The sequence below is a fragment of the Pinus tabuliformis genome, chromosome 4_1, assembly GCF_031772625.1.
Source record: "Pinus tabuliformis cultivar Carrire ecotype Pingquan chromosome 4_1, CPIR1, whole genome shotgun sequence".
NCBI classification, from domain to species: domain Eukaryota; kingdom Viridiplantae; phylum Streptophyta; class Pinopsida; order Pinales; family Pinaceae; genus Pinus; species Pinus tabuliformis.
Genome location: NC_142303.1, coordinates 795,041,410 through 795,060,473, shown reverse-complemented (window position 1 = coordinate 795,060,473; position 19,064 = coordinate 795,041,410). Strand labels below are relative to the sequence as shown.

The window sequence follows — 19,064 nt, the reverse complement described above, 5'->3', positions numbered from 1 at the left end:
TTATGAACATCTACCTTTTAGATGTCATAGATGCCACGAATACGGGCATCTGGCAAGAGACTGTCCGCTGGGTAACCGCAGAAGGAGGACTCAGAAAAAAGTTGAGCAGCGGGAGAAGAAAACGGAGAAAGATAAGGATTCTGAAATTGAAATGTTATCAGAGGAGGATACTATGGAGGCGGATCTAAACCAGGAAGGAGACCGAGATGATCAGGCCGGAGTGGACCCGCCAGAAGCAAATGAGGACCAGCGCGGTCCAGAGAATTTATCAAAGGAGGTCGTCAATGAAATCGCAGCCAATCCGGTCGAAGACTCAAATGGTATGCAACTAGACTCAAGTAATCCATCTTTATATTCAGAAATTAAAGATGCTTGCTTGATATCTAGCTCACATCTAAATAATTGTTACAATGATGAACATTTAAATGTTGAAAATATCACTGCTGCTATCCCCTCTCTAGACCTGAACTGTGAAGATGCTCCTCTTAGTATGATGGATTCTGTTTCTTTCTCCCCGGCGTGTCATTATAATCTAAGATCCCTCGACAAAAAGCATGACAAAAAGCTTGTAAACTCAGAACCGGTTGGTGGTTTAGGCCCAACCTCGTCTCAGGCTTTCAAAAGGAAGGCTAGAGGCAGGAAATCAAACCTGTCCAAAGCACAGGTTAAGGCGAAGTATGATGTGGCTGACGGAAAGCAAATGTCTATTCTTGGGGCGCTTAGAGCAGCAAATCCCCTTGAAAATGTTCTCAAATGATCTTTTTATCCTGGAATTGCAGGGGTTTAGCCAGTAAACCCAAAAAACTGGCCCTTAAGGAGTTAGTTATGCGTTATAACCCGGATGTTCTTCTTCTTCAAGAGACACTAGGCAAAAGTTCAGAGGTGGAGTCAACCCTTAGGTTTTCTCTCCCAGGCTGGCACTTCTTAGCAGTAGACTCTGTGGGACATTCGGGCGGTCTGGCAATAGGTTTCAGGGAAGGAAGGATGCAGTTAATCAACCATTGGGGAATGGCTCATGCGTTAGGGATGGAGGTCCAATCTCCAGAGTTTGGCTTCCCACTGTTGATCTTAAATATCTATGGGCCGTGCCAGGGAAGGGAAACTTTCTGGACCAAACTCTTGTCAAAATCTCTGCTGAAAGACAAAAACCTGATTATTGGAGGAGATTTAAATTTCTCGTTGGGGAATGCTGAAGCCTGGGGACCATCAGCCAGAGAAGACCCGCTCTCTGATTTCTTCTTAAACGCCCTCTGCTCCCATAACTTGATAGATGTAAACTTAATCAAATTAAAGCCAACCTGGAGGAATAGAAGAGCAGGGGATGAAAGAGTAGCAAAGAGACTGGACCGGTTCCTGTTATGCGAAGATTTGGCATCCAGAATTCCAATGTTCAGACAATGGGTGGGCGAGGGAGGGAACTCAGATCACTTCCCTGTCCTAATGGAACTCTCCAAACCTCCCCATAAACCAGCGGCTCCCTTTAAATTCAATGCTTCCTGGTTGCAAGAGGAATCCTTCAATAAGCTTTTCAGGGACACATGGAGACATCCGGATAGAACCTCTTTGGAAAGCAAAGGGTTCCTTTTCATGGAAAACTTAAAAAGACTTTAAAAAGCTACCATGGAATGGGCAAAATTAAGAAAGCAAAAGCAGAACGAGGAAATCTCCAAAATTGATGCAGAACTGCGGGATCTGGAGGACCCTGAGGCGGATGGTTATGCTACTCAGGAATCCAAAGAAAAAATTCTGATGCTTGAAAAACACAGGAGCAAACTCTTGCTAGACAGAGAGGAGGAATGGAGGCTGAAGAGCAGGGCGATCTGGCTAAGAGCTGGGGACGAAAATACGAAATTCTTCCATAACTATGCAAAAGGGAGGAAAAATGCGAACACGATATGGAAGCTAAAGGATAATGAGGGCAGAGAAGCCACCTCTTTTGAGTCTCTATCAAATATGGGAAGGACTCACTTTCAGAACCTGTTTACTGACCAAGGAGGGGTAACATTAGTAGAAGTGATCAGAACTGCCCAATGTTTTCCCCGGTTTGTAGAGGAGGAGGAAGCAGAAGACTTAATCAGAGATGTGACCAAGGAGGAAGTGGAAGGCATTATAAAATCAATGGCCAAAGATAAGAGCCCGGGCCTGGACGGGTGGACCATTGAACTCTTCCAACATTTTTTTGAACAGATTGGAGCAGAACTAACTGAGGTGGTGGAAGAGTCGAGGAGGAAAGGAGAGATTTATTCCCCCTTTAACTCAACTTTCATAGCCCTTATCCCTAAAAAGGAGGATCCGGAATCCTTTGAAGATTTCAGGCCTATCTCACTGTGTAATTGTATATACAAAATCATTGCAAAACTGATAGTTGTCCGGTTAAAACCGATTCTGTCCAAATGCATTTCAAGTGAACAGTTTGGGTTCCTAGACGGTCGACAAATCCATGAAGCCATAGGAGTGGCTCAGGAGACAATCCATAGTATCAGACAGTCAAACAAGAAAGGAGCTGTGATTAAAATTGATTTGTCAAAAGCCTATGACAGGATCAGCTGGACATATCTGAGGATGCTGCTAACTCATCTGGGGTTCAAACTGGACTTCATAAATTGGGTAATGGGATGCATCATTAGTGTCAGTTTTGCATTCTTAACCAATGGGGCCTCATCACCTTTTTTCAAAGGACAAAGGGGCCTAAGACAGGGATGTCCTCTATCGCCATTGCTTTTTCTTCTAGTGGCTGAGGGCTTAAGTCAACTGATCCTGGAAGCCAGAAGAACAGGTTTGGTAAAAGGTTTGGAAGTTGTTGTAAATATGCTCATATCTCACCTCCTTTTTGTAGATGATATTTTATTGTTTACAAATGGGAGCTTGAATGAAATTAAAGAACTAAAAAACATTCTTGATTTGTTCATGAAAGCCACAGGGATGCAAGTAAATTTCAGGAAATCTCAGCTAATTATGGAAGGTTTCAATAGACATGAAAAGAGCCAGATTTCCTCTATCTTGCCCTTTGAGGTATACAATCTGGAGAATCCTTTCAAGTACTTGGGCTTCTGGCTGAAGCCAAATGCATACAAAAAACAGGATTGGAACTGGTTGGTGGCCAAAATAGAAGCAAAAATCACACATTGGAGTTTCAAGTGGCTCTCCAGAGCTGGTAGATTGACCCTAGTGAACTCAGTACTGCAAGCCATGCCGGTATTTTGGGCAGCCCTGACTTGGATTCCAAAAGGGATTCTTCATAAGATTAGGAAGATCTGCAGCAGATTCCTTTGGTCTGGATCAAAGGAGGATTCCGTTCTTCCCTGGGTCACTTGGGAGAAAATTGCAAGGCCAAAGGAATGGGGAGGATGGGGAATCAAAAATCTTTATGATTTTAGTCTTTCCCTGGCAGCCAAATCTGGGTGGAAAATCATCAATTCTGAAAATCTGTGGACGAGAGTGGTTAAGCGAAAGTATGTAGATCCTGTACCACTAGAAGAATGGATCAGAAACCCAAATAAGAAAGGAAGGAATTGTTCGGTGGTATGGAAAGCTACCACTGAGGCGTTTAAAATTATAGAACAAGGATTGGCATGGCAGGTAGGAAATGGTGAAAACTTGAGAATAGGGAAAGATCTGTGGGTTGGTTGCAATGGACAGTTCGCTTTATCCCCAGGACTGATCAGACATCTGGAATCAAAGGGCATTATATATCTGAATCAGATTGAGAAAATAGGCCAGTCCACAATCTGGGGGCAAGCTTGGAAAACAGGTGAAGATCTAGATCTCAGACCTTTTTGGTGGAACGAGTGGAAGGCTTTCATCCAAGAACTTACCAGATCAAATGTAAGATTGAAGGATAGCCTGGACCTTTTGGTATGGGCTCACGCAGATTCAGGAGCTTACTCCCCAAAGTTCGGCTATAAATTTTTAATGTCAAAAAAAGGATGGGAAGAATCGGAATGGTGGGCCAAACTGCTATGGAAACTAAAATGCCCAAAAAAAGCTAGGTTGTTTTTCTGGTGTGCGCTAAAAAAGAAAATTCCAACATGGGACACTCTCCAATCTAGATACAAGCAAGGGCCGGGGAGATGCCCTTTATGTATAGCTGACTCTGAGACCATCAATCATCTGTTTTTGGTCTGTCCTTTCGTCAAAAGAATATGGGGAGAGGTGCAAAATCTCTTAAAAAAGCAGTTAAGTTGGGAAGGGGAAAATTTACCCGTGGCCTGGGAAAAATGGTGGAGGCAGTACACAGAAGGGAATCTACGAAACCTACCCCCCATCATCTGCTGGGGTGTTTGGATAGCAAGAAACAGGTGTATCTTTACAGACAAAGCTACCCCAGCTGAAATTATTGCGATCCAATGCACTGCAATTCTGTCCAGTATCCCTGAATCAGAGGAGGCAAGGAATCCTAATCAGAGCAGAGAAGAACAAATCAAAACAGGGATCCCATGGGCCTATTTTGATGGGGCTTCTCAGAATAACTCAGTAGGGGCAGGAACAATCATTCATTTAAATGAATCTCAAATCTTAAAAGCTTCAGTGGGCCTTGGAACCGGAACAAACAATTTTGCTGAACTTTCCGCTTTAAAACTCCTTCTCTGTTGGCTTATTCACAGGAACATCTTCACAGTTCAGATCTTTGGGGACTCTTTCAATGTTGTGAAATGGGTTAATGGTCAAAGTAGATGCCATAATTACATGCTGAGACCTCTATTATAAGAAATATTGAATCTAAAGCTTTCATTTAATGTTTTTTCAATTGGCAATATTTACAGGGACCGAAATGAAGCAGCGGACAGGCTTTCTAAAGATGGTTTGCAGCAAATTATGGGCGGTTGGAAATTAACAGAACAAGAACATGAACAGATCCGTGTGTCGGATCATCCTCCATATGTCTAGACTCAATCTTTATTTGTTGTTTTTGATACTTCATATGCTATATAAAACTGATGTAAAATGAATGATTATACACTTTTGTCTCTTGGCAAACTGAAGGTTATTTTTTGCTGATATCCAGGATATCTAGTTTCCATATGTGGGTTGTTTTCCTCTATGAGGAGACATAGGATTTGAAACGCGACCTGGATATTTCGTCTTTTGTTGTTTTTAAAGGGTTGTTTGTAGAAAATAGCTGGAATGGGTGATGTTTTTTTGACCCAGGTGAACAGAGTCTTTATCCTTCCCAGTTTTTGTACAGAGAAGATAGGCTCTTCTTTGGAGTAGTTGTAGGACTTGCTCTTACAGCAAACTGAATGCTTCGCATATACTTGTAACTTTTTATCTTTTTATATAAAAAGTTCGCTTTTTTCTTTGGAAAAAAATCTAGATACACTATTATCTAGTTTAGATTTGTAATCGTCCCTATGCCTTCAATGCAATATCAACGATGTACAACCAATGAAAGTGATAGTAATCAATGTAACACAACCCATATCTGAATACGAAAGAATAACCATAATTGATATAATAATCACAATTGGATTGAAAGAAAACAAATAGTGTTATTCCTTAATCACATGCTAACAACAACAACAAAAAAGAGGCAATGTCTATCGAAACCACAAACTTGCCCAGAAATTCATCTTTCTGTTTGATAGATGCATCCCCTCGTTAGACTACTCTCACAAGAAAAAATACATGCGAATGACCATTACGGCTTATTGTGTATTGAAATGATATAACCGAAAAGCCTTATGCTCACAGGATTGGTATAAGTTTCAGAGGTGGCACGTGTATGTTATCTTTTTCAATCTAAATTAAAAAAATATCTCACACACTCCCCACACATAAGTGTATCGATGTGGATCTGCAAATACTAATGATAAATCAATTGTAGTAATCATCTCTCGAAAATGGCAAATCCTGTGAATTTGCAAAATAACTAATAGATCAACATAATAGAAAATTCTTCAATTGCAACAAGAAAAATAACACAACATTCGCACCATGAATAGATAAAGCCATGCTATTAATCTAGAGAAAAGTTAAAGGAATGGTTTTAAAGAAGAACTTGTATTGTCCTATCACACTAGGACGCTCTGAAGAGAAGAATTATGATTACCAGAAGGCCCTACTAGATCATAATGTCTCGTGCCAACAATATGGGCAAATGATGAACTACAAACGCACCATAAATCTTGTTATTAATGGTGATACCATATGCTCATATTCTTAACACATAACATTATAATCGACAAAATGAACAATTTGGTCAATGATCCACCAGCAAAATGAAAATTCTGGCAAATGATCCAACACATTGATTGAATGGAGTAAGCTTTAAGAAATTGAACCTTTTTTTTTAACGGGAACAAATAGATTTTATTAAGTGTTGAGAGGTTGGGCCGAAGCCTAAACAACCTCTGTTACATAGAGCTTCCGCGGAATGCTTCCAGTCTACACAGCATCGATAGAGACCGATATTTAATGTCCATGCGATATGAATACCTTATCATCGATAGTTTCTGTTGCGGTTACAAAGGGAAACATGAGGGAGATGCACAGGTAGCAGCTTGTGTTGCAGTTCTGATTCTTGCTGAAAGACTGTGTCGAAGACTAGAGGCACCTAGGATCGAAACCTTCAGCGTAACAACTCTTGGTTCAACAACCTTCATGAGTATAATGAGTTGATCTGCCTTTTTTCTTAACCCTTACTTGAATGCTGAGTGCGTGGATACTACCTAGGGAGCTCAGGAGTGTTGACCAAGGTTAGAGGGATGAGTTGGAATGAGATCCTGGTTGTATCGCTAAAACAAAGTTTTTGCCTGTGTTGCTATACCAGAAGTTCTGAAAAGATGGGGTCTTTTGGTCGCTGCCTGCAATAATTGATTGAAAAACATGGAGACAAATGAGTTTCCTGTTGGAGGACGAAACTAGGATCGCACCATTGCCCTATTCTTGATGAACTCGAATACTTCTCAGTTATGGAATAGGTTGCTATATAGTTGCTTCATCATTTTTTAAAAATTCTCCTTGAGCTAAGAGGCAACCCATGTTTTCCCTTATGTTTCCTTCCTTATTTAAATTTTGGAGGATGTGGTAGAATGAACTAATGGTGAAACTCTGTAGCACTCTCTTGAGTCTGTGTAGTGTCGTGTTGAGCACTGGATTATTGAGTTGATCTCCTGTGTTTAAGATTTTTATCAGGATTTCCGAGTCCCCGAAGACTTGAAGGTTTTCCCCTCCATTCCCCTGAGCAAGTTGGCATGCTTTGAGCAATCCTAAGATTTATGCCTGGTTGTTAGTGCTCTGTCCTAGGCCCCAACTGAAACTGTCTTTGTTGTGCCCGTCCAGGGAGTAGATTACCCCCCCTACTCCTAATTTCCCCAGATTTCCTTTGGAGGCTCCGTCAAAGAATATCATGACTTTGCCCTGTTTCTTCCACCACTCTTGAAACTCCAATTCAAAAATCCGGAGCCACCACTCAGGGTTGGAGCATGGCCGAGAGTGGTTCTTTTTTTTGTTGGCATGCCTCAGAGAATCACCGAGCCAGCTGATCTCTTCAGGGAGGAGCGCATTGTCTGGCTTATGAGGTCGGTTCTCGATAGTTTCCAACAACAATGCTTTGGCTTTGGTAGCCACTACAGTGGGAGAGCGCAAACTATTTTTGAAAATGGCTTCATTCCTTGCTAACCACACTTCCCAGCAAATGAATTTTGGTATTGCATACCAAATTTTGGTCCACATGGATTTTCTCTTCAGTGTGTGAGGGGAACGTCCTTTCCAGGAGGTGAAAATATTAACTACTGAGAGTTGCGTTGGGGTTTGAGCATTGAGCCTGTGCATAGCCTGCATCCAGACTTCTTGAGTGAATGTGCAGTCAATAAATAGATGATCAATCGTTTCCTGAGCCAAACAATAGAGAGGACATCTATGGGGTCTGATGATTCCCCGTTTCGCTAGGTTGTCTCCTGTGAGGACCCTTCTGTGCATGAGAATCCAGCAGAAGAAGTTGATCTTACGGAGGCCAAAGGGGTCCCAAACATGCTGCCAGAGTGAAGGAAAGTTGATCCAGGTCCGGGTGTGAAGAAGGACCTTTCCAAGACCTTTTACTTTCGTGATGTGTTAAAAGTGCATTTTAAAAGAACATTAACAAATATAGTTGCAGACTGTAAAGAAGAGGAATATAACAATCATCAACACATGAAAACAAAATCCGTTGATAACGGAGTTCATCTAGAAGGGACAACGTCTCCAACCCTGGTGTCAAGATGGTGTAGGCCGTTGCATTAAGTGTTGTCAATAAGGTGATATACACATAGATGATGTCTCGATCATACAAGGAAGAATTCTCTCACGCAGGAGTAGCTCTAAGAGAAGTTCCACAACTAGAACTCTCAATCAAAAGACTCCTATCAGTATGACACAAAAACAAGCATGGTGCACATCCCGCCAACATGGCACAAAAGGGATGTCAAAGCAAAACACATGCATGACGACATGTAATAAACAAGAGTATCCCAACAACATACAATAAGGGATCTCAAAGCATAACATGAAGAGTTATGACAGCAAGTACATCATATAGAAGGTTCCACATCAAATCAGCAAGGAATCATGACAACATGGAGTAAATAAGATCCTGCCTCAATATCAATTAAGGATCTATGCAGCATAATGTAAAAGAAGAAGTACATGAATAAATCATATACCTCACACCACAAAGGGCACATGAATAAGTGGATGTTCATATCCTTAGCAAAACAATCCATCGTGAATGCATTGTTCACATTGTCGATGCGCAGGCACAGCCTACTACCAATCTTTCATAGCCTCACTACGAATGGCCATATGAAGAAGCGAGGCATTAGAAACAGAAACTGTCACAATGTTGAACCATTGATCTCACAGCATCGCTCAAAAAGAAGATTGTTCTGGACTTCTCTACAATGTAGCTCTCGGGCTATATCGTGTTTTGCAACGCACTGGCTACATTACTGCGGCTCTGCCTGACCTTCTGGTTCTTTGGTTGCCTTCTCGCGCTGCCTCAATCATGCTCTGTGGCACTCAGGCCCTGCGGCACTATGGCTGGCAAGCTTTCTAGCTTCTCTGAGTGAACGCGGCACCGTCTAGCTACCTCTGGCTATTTGTTCCTCTCGTGCTGCGGCTCTCCATCGAGCGCAGCCTCCTCATTGAGGTGATTTTGGCACTCAGCATAGGCTCTCGGGCTCTCTCTCCCCCTCTGGTACGCAGGCTCTCTGTAGCACAGGCTCTCTCTGGCCTTTTCTTCCTCTGGCATGCAACCTCCCGGACACTTTGCCTCCATCGTGTTTTATAACACGTTTGGGACAAGGTCGCATACAAATTAGAGGTCTGTTGTTTAGGAATAGAATGTTTTTGAATGGAAAGTTCGGTCGGTGTAACAAAACTACAATAATAGCCTTCTTCCTGTCAAAACAGAAATACACTAAAAAACTGATAAATCCGACCAAAACATAAAAGACCGGATCTCAAATTTTATCAAATCGGATCTATAATTCCGTCGGGTCTGCGCCTAATCGCTTATCGCTATCGCTTCACCCCTTGTTATCGAGATCATCGATCTCCCGATCGTCGATTTAATCATGGTCATTGATCGGTTTCTGATCCGACGGCTGAGATCGTGTCACATATCGCTATCGCTACAGCCCAGGGTCCTTCACTGATACGTTGGCATATGCCGACGCCAATCACCAATATCGGCGATCGCTAATCGCATTCGCTACACCTAGGGGTCCTGGTCCTCGGCCTTTAGGTTACGCTGACGCCGATCGCTGATTTGATTGTCGATCGCATAACTTAACTCTCCAACATCGCCAATTGCCTACCCCCGATCCCGATTAATCGGAGATCGCTGATCGAGGGTTCCAAAGGCCCGCCTTAAGTCCGCCCTTGGCACGATTCCCGATGCGATTTGCCTTATAAAGGCTTTAAGTCCATTTTTATGAAAAACCTCTTTTTTTCAAAGGAACCAAGGCAACTCTTTTCGCGATAACTTCATCATCCGGACTCGGATTGACGAACTGTTCGCATCTCCGTGATTATGAAGGCGAGATCTACGCTCTGGTCCTGGTTCAACATCATTCCAAACACTTTGCTTTTCGAGTGTTTCCATGCCATGGTGTCTGAAAATCCACCTGGATTAAAAGTGGATCTGTGTATGATTTTCTTGGAGGGCTGCAAAGCTCTGCGATGTTGAGTAAGCAACGTTCTTCCCCCAACCCCATTTTTCCCTTGAATGAAGATGCACGGGAGCCAGTCCCGAGATCGCAGCTAGGAAGAGGTGGTGTTGAGGGTGCAACCTATCTGGGAGGCATTGGAAAGCCCAGGCACTCCAATTCCCATCAGAGTCCCAAGAAGAAATATCAGCCAGCTTGTGGATGTCTTGTTGAATTAACCAGTCATGCAAATATACAAATTCAGGGGCGAATTTGAGGGGTTGGGGGCCCATGATCTTGTTTTCCCACAGCCCGATTCTTTTGTTGTTTCCAGAGATTCTGTACAGGCACTCTTTAAAGAACTCCCAACCTCGGCAGCATAGCTTCCAAAGAGTGGTTCCTTTGACTAAGACTCCTTCTTCCATGTTGTTTATTTAGAGCCCATGCAAGTATTTTTTAATGAGAATTTGAATTACTGGATGTCAATGATTTGAGAAGATTTTCCAAAGAATTTTTCCTCCCAAAGCCATATTGGCCAGCCCGAGGTCTCTTACCTGAAGACCCCCTTCTGATAATGGCCTTTTCACAATGTCCCATCTTACTAAATGAATTTGTTTTTGATTCCCCTTTCCTCCTTGCCACAGGAAATTTCGAATCAGCTTAGAAAGCTGCTCGGTGATCATTTTTGGAGCCAATAGGAATGAGGCCTGATAAATTGGAAGGGAGGAGAGAACAAATTTTACAAGGATGAGCTTCCCGGCTGTGGTGAGCCACTGACCTCCCCAAGCAGTCATTTTCGCCTTTACTTTGTTGATAATTTCCTACCAACGAGGGGGCTTGCTAGTTCCCAGAGTTAAAGGCAACCATAAGTACTTAACTTTGTCCCAAGAGGCAAAGCCCGTGAAGCCCAAGGCTTGAGCTATCCGGAGAATAGCTTGTTGGTCTACCGCCCAGCCATACACTACACTTTTCCTCCTGTTGACCAGAGCTCCGGACACTTTGCAGAAGTTTTGAATAACATCGTTAAAATCCCTTGCAATTTTAATGGAGGCACCTCCCATAAGAAGAGAGTCATCGGCGAACAAGGCATGGTTGATTGGGTCTGTACCTTTTATCGCCCTAATGCCTGGGAGTGACCCTTTTAATTTCTCTGCTACCAGCTTTCGACTTAGGGAATCTGCCATCAAAATGTACATGAAGGGGGACAGTGGGCAACCTTGCCTTATGCCCCTCGTGGCTATGAAATAGCTAGTCAGCCTGCCATTTACTAAAGGGGCTATCCATGGCTCTCCTATACAAGCTTTAATCAATTTTATAAAATCAGGGTTGAAACCAAAAGCGGAAAGAACTTGGAGAAGGAAAGAATGTCTTACTCGATCAAAGGCATTCACCATGTCCAGCTTAATGAGCATCCCTTGATCTTGGTGTTGGTGGCTGGAATGAATGATTTCCTGCACCAGGATCATGTTTTCTAGGATATGCCTTCCTTTAACGAACCCCCCTTGGTTGGGAGAGATAATTTTTTCTAGCAGAGGCTTTATTCTATTCGCCAGAAGTTTTGAGAGAATTTTGTAGGATGCATTGCAAAGCGAGATTGGCCTAAAATGATCAAAAGCCTCTAGGTTCGCTTCTTTTGGGATTAATGCTAGGAAAGTGGATTTTGTACTTCCTCCCACTTTGGCTTTATGGAGAAAGCCTTTGATCATACGAAACAGATCATCCTTGATGATGTCCCAACAAATTCTATAAAAATGAATGGAGAACCCATCAGGTCCTAGATCTTTGTCTAGTTCCATCCTCCAGATGACATTGCTGATTTCTACTTCAGTGAAGGGCTTCAGGAGTGTTGAGTTATCCTCCTTGCTTACCAATCTTGGAACATGTGTGAGGAAGTCAGATGATTCCTCGACATCGTCCATGCCTTCTTCTTTGTACAGCTGCTGGTAATGAGAGGTTGCAACCTCTTTTATCATAGTTGTGCCTTTGAGGACAGACCCATCTGAAGAGGTAATTTCAGCAATGTGATTTCTGGAAAGACGAGTTCTGATTTGCTTGTGGAAGAAGGCAGAATTTTTGTCTCCATACTGGAGCCAGAGATTATGTGATTTGAGCCTTAGGGATTCTTCCTTCACTCTGAATGATCGAAGAGTGTTGAGTTGAGCTTCTTGCTCATTCTGAATTTTTGAACATGTAATGTTTTGTTGTTCCATACCCAGTTTCAAATCGAGCAATTGCTTGGTGTTCTGCTTTCTGAGCGTAGTTGGGGAGTCTGGAGGCTTTTTTATCCATTCTTTCAAGGTTGTTTTGGTGGCCTTTAGTTTTTGTTCCCACACATAGCTGGGTGATCCGAGTACTGGGATGGACCATGCCTTCCTAATTGTGTCAGTGAACCCTTCCCTATCCGACCATAGAGGGCTGAACCAGAAGGGGATGGGCCCCAATTTTTCCTCTTCTTAGAACAACAAAAGAATGGGTTTATGATCAGATGTTAGCTTTGGTAGAATTTTAGTGGAAATGATCTTCTTTTCGGATAGGAAGGTGCTTTGAAGTAAAAATATATCCAAATGAGCTTATATATGCTTTGCCCCTGCTCTATTGTTTGACCAGGTGTAGAGCCCTTTTTTTGGCTTAAAATCTAGTAAGTCCCATTGTTGAATCAAGTCTTCCACGAAGGGAAGACACTGGTCCCTGCTGCTAACTCCTCTTTTTTCCTTTGGGTCAAATATTAGATTGTAGTCTCCTACTAGAATTATGTTCTTAGGGGAGTAAGCGTCCAAAAAATCGGACAAGGTTTGCCAACAATATTTCTTTTATGCATAGAGGACAGGGACATAAATGTTAAAAAGTTCGAAAGTGATCTTACTTGCACGATGTCGGAGTTCCGTGTAGATCTAGTGCTGCGTTTGGAAGGAACTCTCAAGTTGATATTTGTCTTCCTCCCATAGAGTGGCAAGCCCACCACATCTACCCCTTGCACTTATTACTTTTCTGGCTTTTGTTTTCCACTTTGTTTTGTTGAGTTCAAGAAGGACATCCCCTTCTATTCTAGTCTCTTGGAGCATGAGAATCTCGGGGGTTTCTGATTTCAATAGGTTCTTCACCGCTTTAGCTTTTAAGGGGTTCCTCAGGCCTCTGCAATTCCAAGAGACAAATCACATTATTTATTAGGAGGGGGGGACTGACCCACCCTTGGGTGGCCTGGTTCTAGTATTTCTACCTATGGACATCTCAATTGTGGCCTAGCTGCCTTGCATTTTTTTGTCTCTCAACCTCTTCTTCCCTTGCCTCTTTGTGTGATTTCCTCCCAACTCTTTTCGAGGGCCTCTCGGTTGTCTCATCTTCTGAGGAACCAGAAATCTCGAGAGACTTCTTCCTTGCCATCTCAGCGTAGGATAGGGGGCTGGAGGCACTTTTGGTGATCCGGCTTGATGGGGACTTGATTATTCCAGCATTTTCTCTTCTTCCATATTAATGGGTTGTTCTTCAGCCTCTTCAACTACTGGGGCGGGTTCTTCTGGTGTGTTGAGTATTTTGAAGGGGTTTCTGGATATATCTACTCTTGGAAGACCTATGCTCCCTTCCCCTTGAACCATTGGAGGTGCTCCGCTCCCCATGAGCACACCTTTCCCTTTGGTTCTGCTATTTTCTTTGGCTGCTGCTGATTTCTAAACCTGAGTCCATTGTTCCCCTTTTGAGTTGTTGGCCTCCTCATCTTATTTATTTTTACAATGTCTGGCAAAGTGCCCATAGCCATGGCAATCCCGGCATTTAAATGGGAGTCGCTCGTAGTCTAACACTTGTATGTGAGACTAATCAGCCACCGTAAGCTTTATAGCTTCAGGGAGGCCTTCCTCCAAGTCGACTTCTACACAAATTCTCACACAGGAGTACTGATCCCTCCTTTCAGCACGATCTATGTATTTGCCAAGCTTATTGCCTATGGTTTCTAGAGATTTGGGGTTCCAGCAGTGCAGAGGTAGGTGTTGCAGGCATACCCATACGGGGACATCCGAGGGAACATCCTATGTCGAATCAAAATCCGGAGTCCATTGATTCAAATACAGACCCTGAGGGCCCATGAAATATAGGCCATTTCTGAATATGAGGTTCATGTCCTCTATCGACTCAAAAATGAACACGAAGAAACCCTTACCAACTAGATGGCTTTTGATTCCTTCTTTGAGCAAAGGTCTCAAGTTCCTTTGCACCCAAGCATCAACAAATTTGTGGGAGGGCCATAGCCCGGTGAACTGCCCAATGAGCCCTCGTTATGCCAGGTTAAGGACCGATCTACAAGGTTCTTCAATCAGCAGGGTAACCGTGGGGATGGATTCCATTCTTTTAACAAATTTCTGTTGGTTTCCATTTACTGGGTGTTTGTTGCATGCTGCTACTAGCCTCTTGAACGCCTTCAGCTCGAGAGGCAGTGCAGAATCTACCTCGGGGCCCCCTCCTGGGGCCATGGAGAAGGAGCAGCACGCAAGTGCTCGTTGTGACTTTGTTGCTATGCGCACGCGACTTAGCTCTCCTTGGATGTCATAATCATAAAATTACACCATACAAATATACAAGCTTGATTACCTTGAACTTTATTAATGATGAATAGTTTCTATGTTATTTAAAACGAAATAGTGATGTTTCTTATTTAATGTTTATTATTAAAGTCCTTATTACAATAAATCAATGTTGCTTATTTAAAAGAAAATAGTCATGTTTCTTATTTAATGTTTATTATACTTTTGGTATCTCCAATGAAGCCTCTGTGCACTCTGAAATCTATCTGCAAGAAACTTTCCTCCTAAGCACAAATGTCAACGAACACCTCTTGCAGACTAAGTACAGTTACCGCACTCCAACAGAATCAACTTTTTTCGCACTAAGGACTTTGTTGATCAATTGATTAAAGGTTGTGCTCTTCGCACAATGAAAGCTTTCTTTATGGCTATCTTTGTGTAAATACGCATATGTGCAAAACTACAGAGGAATTCCATTATGCAGAAGAAACTTTTAAGATTTCATCGTGTGGGCCTCTGCACTCTGCATAATCACAGACCTTCCACATAATTCATGCACACTTGTACTCATAAACAAGTTTTTTAATCACAAAATTTACAAACAATACTATTGTTCAAGTCGACACCTATAAATAATGTTGGCCCCCACTACTATGTTATTAACTCACTTTACGAGGAACTGTCGAAGTGTGCACAATATTGATTTTTCCGCACCCCCATATTCGACTCCTTTTGCGCTAAAAACTTTTCTAATTAACTGATTGAAATTTGTGCTACCATAATGAAATCTCTCCACTTCCATAAGCTTTTTTATTTCCGCATAGTTCTTCGGCATTAATATTATTTCATATTATTGGTAATATTTTAATTCTAAATGTTGCTAAATAATTTACTAAATGTTGTACCGAGTGCAAGAAAAAAATTCGTAGAACGAAATCTGCCTGAAGCACGAAAACCGAATCAAATCTTTTATTGTAGAAAATGAAAACCATAAAAAGCATTACCTTAAACAAATTTGTATATATGTAATAAGCACACGTGACATATCATTACATTACATATTAAAGTTATAAAGTTCCCTCTGCACCTGCATTCACTTACACATATCATGTTCTCCGCACATCCTTGATTGCACACAGCTAAATCTGTAAAAGTTTTAAATGAAAAATAGTTTAACATTAATTTTTCGTCTGCACCTGTGTTCTTTCGTACATTACCCATCCTCCACACAGTAAATGTTTTGCACAATGAAAGCTTCACAAGAGGAAACATGATGATACTATCTCTAAATTTGTTCATAGTTAAATTAATTACAAGTCCACGACATAAATTTCTTTTTGCACCCTCGTTTTCTTGCCCATACACTATTCTCCACACATCCTTCAGACGATGAACGTTTACACTGTGCGGACTCAAAGTCGGCTTTAACAACAAAGACAAAGGCTTATAATAAAGGAAAGTTAGATTGAAGGGATATTTACATTTCTAGAGCGACTCTGTAAACATAGAGTCATGGATTAGAATCGTAATTCACCAAGTTTATGAACTAGTGTAACACAGATTGAAGTTTATGGAGCACAATTCTGGAATTGTAGAGCAAGAGCCCATTACTTATTTAGCTAGAATAACCAATACTCTAGAATTTCCTATCGATTTGGTCTTAAAGCATGATGAAATGATTAAATCTGAAGCACGGGTCCACTTTGACCTTCTAAATAATAAAAATGGCAATACTGGAATTGAAGATGGAGCGACTGATATTGGCAAATGAAATGTTAAGCTTTCATCTGAATAATTTGGCTCACGCAAAGAATGTCAATGATGAAGAGTGCACTAGTGATGCAGGAGCATTCAACCCAAGAGAAAATCATTGTATTTTAGTAGACATAGGGGGTCATGTGTTTTAAGGAAGTTGGATTCCTAAGTGATGAATTAATGTAATATTTAGGCTTTTGAGTGAGTAGAATAGGAATTAGTTAGATGTCTGAGGATGTTTGTAAATGCTCTCGAAAAAAGGAGAACATGAGTGGTTAATAATGACAAGAGAGTTAGAAGTCAATTATAACTCTAAATGTAGTTTCATGATTCGAGGAACTAGAGAGAGTTCTTAGGAATTAATTGAAGTTAGAAGTGGACAAAGAGGACATTTAGGAGTCAGTTCGGTAGATCTACGATTTGAACCAGAATTAGTTCAACAAAAATTTTCTGGTATAAATGTAAGCCTACGGGCAGAGTAAAGGAGGAGGCCACTGATATTGAAGATTAGGCCTGAGAGACAAAGATCTCATTCTGTAATCATTGTTTATATTTATTAATATAATCAACTCAATTCTGAGTTCGAATGTGTGTTTCAAGTGTTGAATTATATGTGAATTCGTAGGTTCTGTAACAAGGGTTGCAGGCAGAGTTCTGTAGAACACACAGAGGAGAAGAATGATTTAGAAGAATCATAACGGGTCTTTGAATCCAATTAGAGGATCAGAGTGAAGCTCTGGAGAGGTAGCGAAGTGAGAATTCGTGGAGTAAAGCTCAAAGAGAGTTGAGCAGTGGAAGAGTGGAAAGGATGAAACCCTGAAGAAAAACCCAAAACCACAAGAAAACCACTGAAGGATGAATTAAAGTCAAAGAAAAGGGATGAGTGGAGAAGTGAAGAGGTGATGTGCAAGAACCGTTAGATCTCATAGATCAATGGTCATCGCACGGTGAAAGAGCGCAGGAGATAACACAAAGAAGAGGTGGTTTCACAAACCTTAAGTGGTATTTCGGGCGGTGAAGAAGCGGTAAGTGGTATCGAGGGGTGAGCACCCGATTCCACTTATCGAGCGACATGTAGCAGCGGAGGAGAGAGAGAAAACTGTTTGGGTGGTTATTCTCCATGCCTGTTGTCTATCCGAAGTCATCGTCGACCATTGGATCTACTAAGTGTAGATCAACGGCGGAGGACTGTCAAGCGACTTTTGGAACGAGGAAGGATCTCGACCATTGGATCGAACCCCAAATCAATGGTCAAGATCTAATCGAAAACCATTGGAACAAGATTGGAACGACCCTTTTAAATATGGTGATAACGATAGCGATTTAATCGCAACCGTCGGATCAGAAGCCAAATCTATAGTCCCGATTTAATCAGAGATTATCGGAAGGAAGGAGTAGTGCTTCAGAAATGGTTGAAAGGCGTGGACCTGGAAGTTTATAAAGGCGGACTCAATTCCATTTGAGTTTCGGCCTTAAGCTTTGGAGCGGAGTTCCATGTGTTTTCTGTGTAATACGGAGATTGAAGGAATTGTGATAAGGCATATGGGAAAGAAGCAGACCCGAGAAGGTTTATAAGCGTAGTTGTATAATTTTGAGATCTGAAAGGTTATGTTATCACATATCAGGGATGCAAGGTGTGTGTAGTGTGACTGCAAAGATCCCCAATTGCGATCAGCGATAAAGGGAAAAACTCGAGAACTGTGCAGAGGCTTTAAAAAGGCGAAAAAGGTAAGTTTATGCATGTTTGTGTATATTTCTATTTATAATAGAAATAAAGCGCCGATTAAAGGTTTGGTGGTTAAGTCTGCATTTACCAAAGGTTAAAGAGGGGTTTGTTATATATATGCGGCAACAATGCTATGAAGGCCTAAAGCGCGGATAAGGCTTAAACTAAAGTTTATAAGGGGTGATTGAGTTCCGATATAAAGGAAAAGGTGAGTTAAGGGTTAGACTTTATTAGTCTATAAATCATTCCGCTTGAGACTATGAAAGGGGCCTAAAACCTTAGTAAATGAAGATTGGACTCCTTAGAGAGTTAAATTCCTGGGACTAATGTGCTTATGCATTTTATATGCATACTGTGGGTGTAAGCGGGGGTAACCCTGCGTCAACTAGTGAAAGATATGATGGTATCATGGCCATTAAATAAGGTTTCCCACTTTCTTAGCTTGAGCCAGAATTTAATGAAGCCCATGTCGCTTATGATATCGAGGATATGTAGTAATTTACATAACTGTTATTTTTTTTTTAAGCAAATCAGTTTAGAATAACTTCTATATCCCAATTGCAAACAATGTCAAGCCTTCTTCAAAATTTTGAAAATTAGAACAAGAACTTGTGGTTGGATTAGAAAATAACAATTAATTTCCATGCATGACATTTATTTGTATTGTTGTATTTAATTCGTTGTCTATACCCTATGTCAAAGTAAATCGTTTCTAATTTTCCTTTTCAGCTAACGTAATCATTTATTTAGGAAATCGACATACATATCCCAACTTTTGAATAGCTAAAGCTCAACACAGTAAAATCTCTGCACAATAAAATGTCTTGCACATACCTCGTTCATGTAGCAACCTCGAAATAAAAACATGTAATTAATTAGATTAATCATGTGATTTATAATCAACACGCAATTTATCAACTAATTAACATCAAATTTCAAAAATAT

At 41.4% G+C, this 19,064-nt stretch overlaps 1 protein-coding gene across 1 annotated transcript; it reads left to right on the top strand.

Moving 5' to 3' along the window:
- The first annotated feature begins 1,620 nt into the window (after nucleotides 1–1,620).
- On the top strand, nucleotides 1,621–4,834 carry LOC149178593 (uncharacterized). The gene is made up of 2 exons (XM_089422155.1): nucleotides 1,621–4,669; nucleotides 4,764–4,834. The coding sequence occupies exons 1-2, from the start codon at nucleotides 1,621–1,623 to the stop codon at nucleotides 4,832–4,834; spliced, it is 3,120 nt and encodes a 1,039-aa protein (XP_089278281.1).
- The last annotated feature ends 14,230 nt before the right edge of the window (nucleotides 4,835–19,064 follow it).

Excerpts from the sequence above, each read along its gene's own strand:
- LOC149178593 (XM_089422155.1), top strand. The coding sequence starts at position 1,621 with ATGGAATGGGCAAAATTAAGAAAGCAAAAGCAGAACGAGGAAATCTCC. Across the intron at positions 4,670-4,763 it reads GAAATGGGTTAATGGTCAAA|GGACCGAAATGAAGCAGCGG; the intron begins GTAGATGCCATA and ends CAATATTTACAG.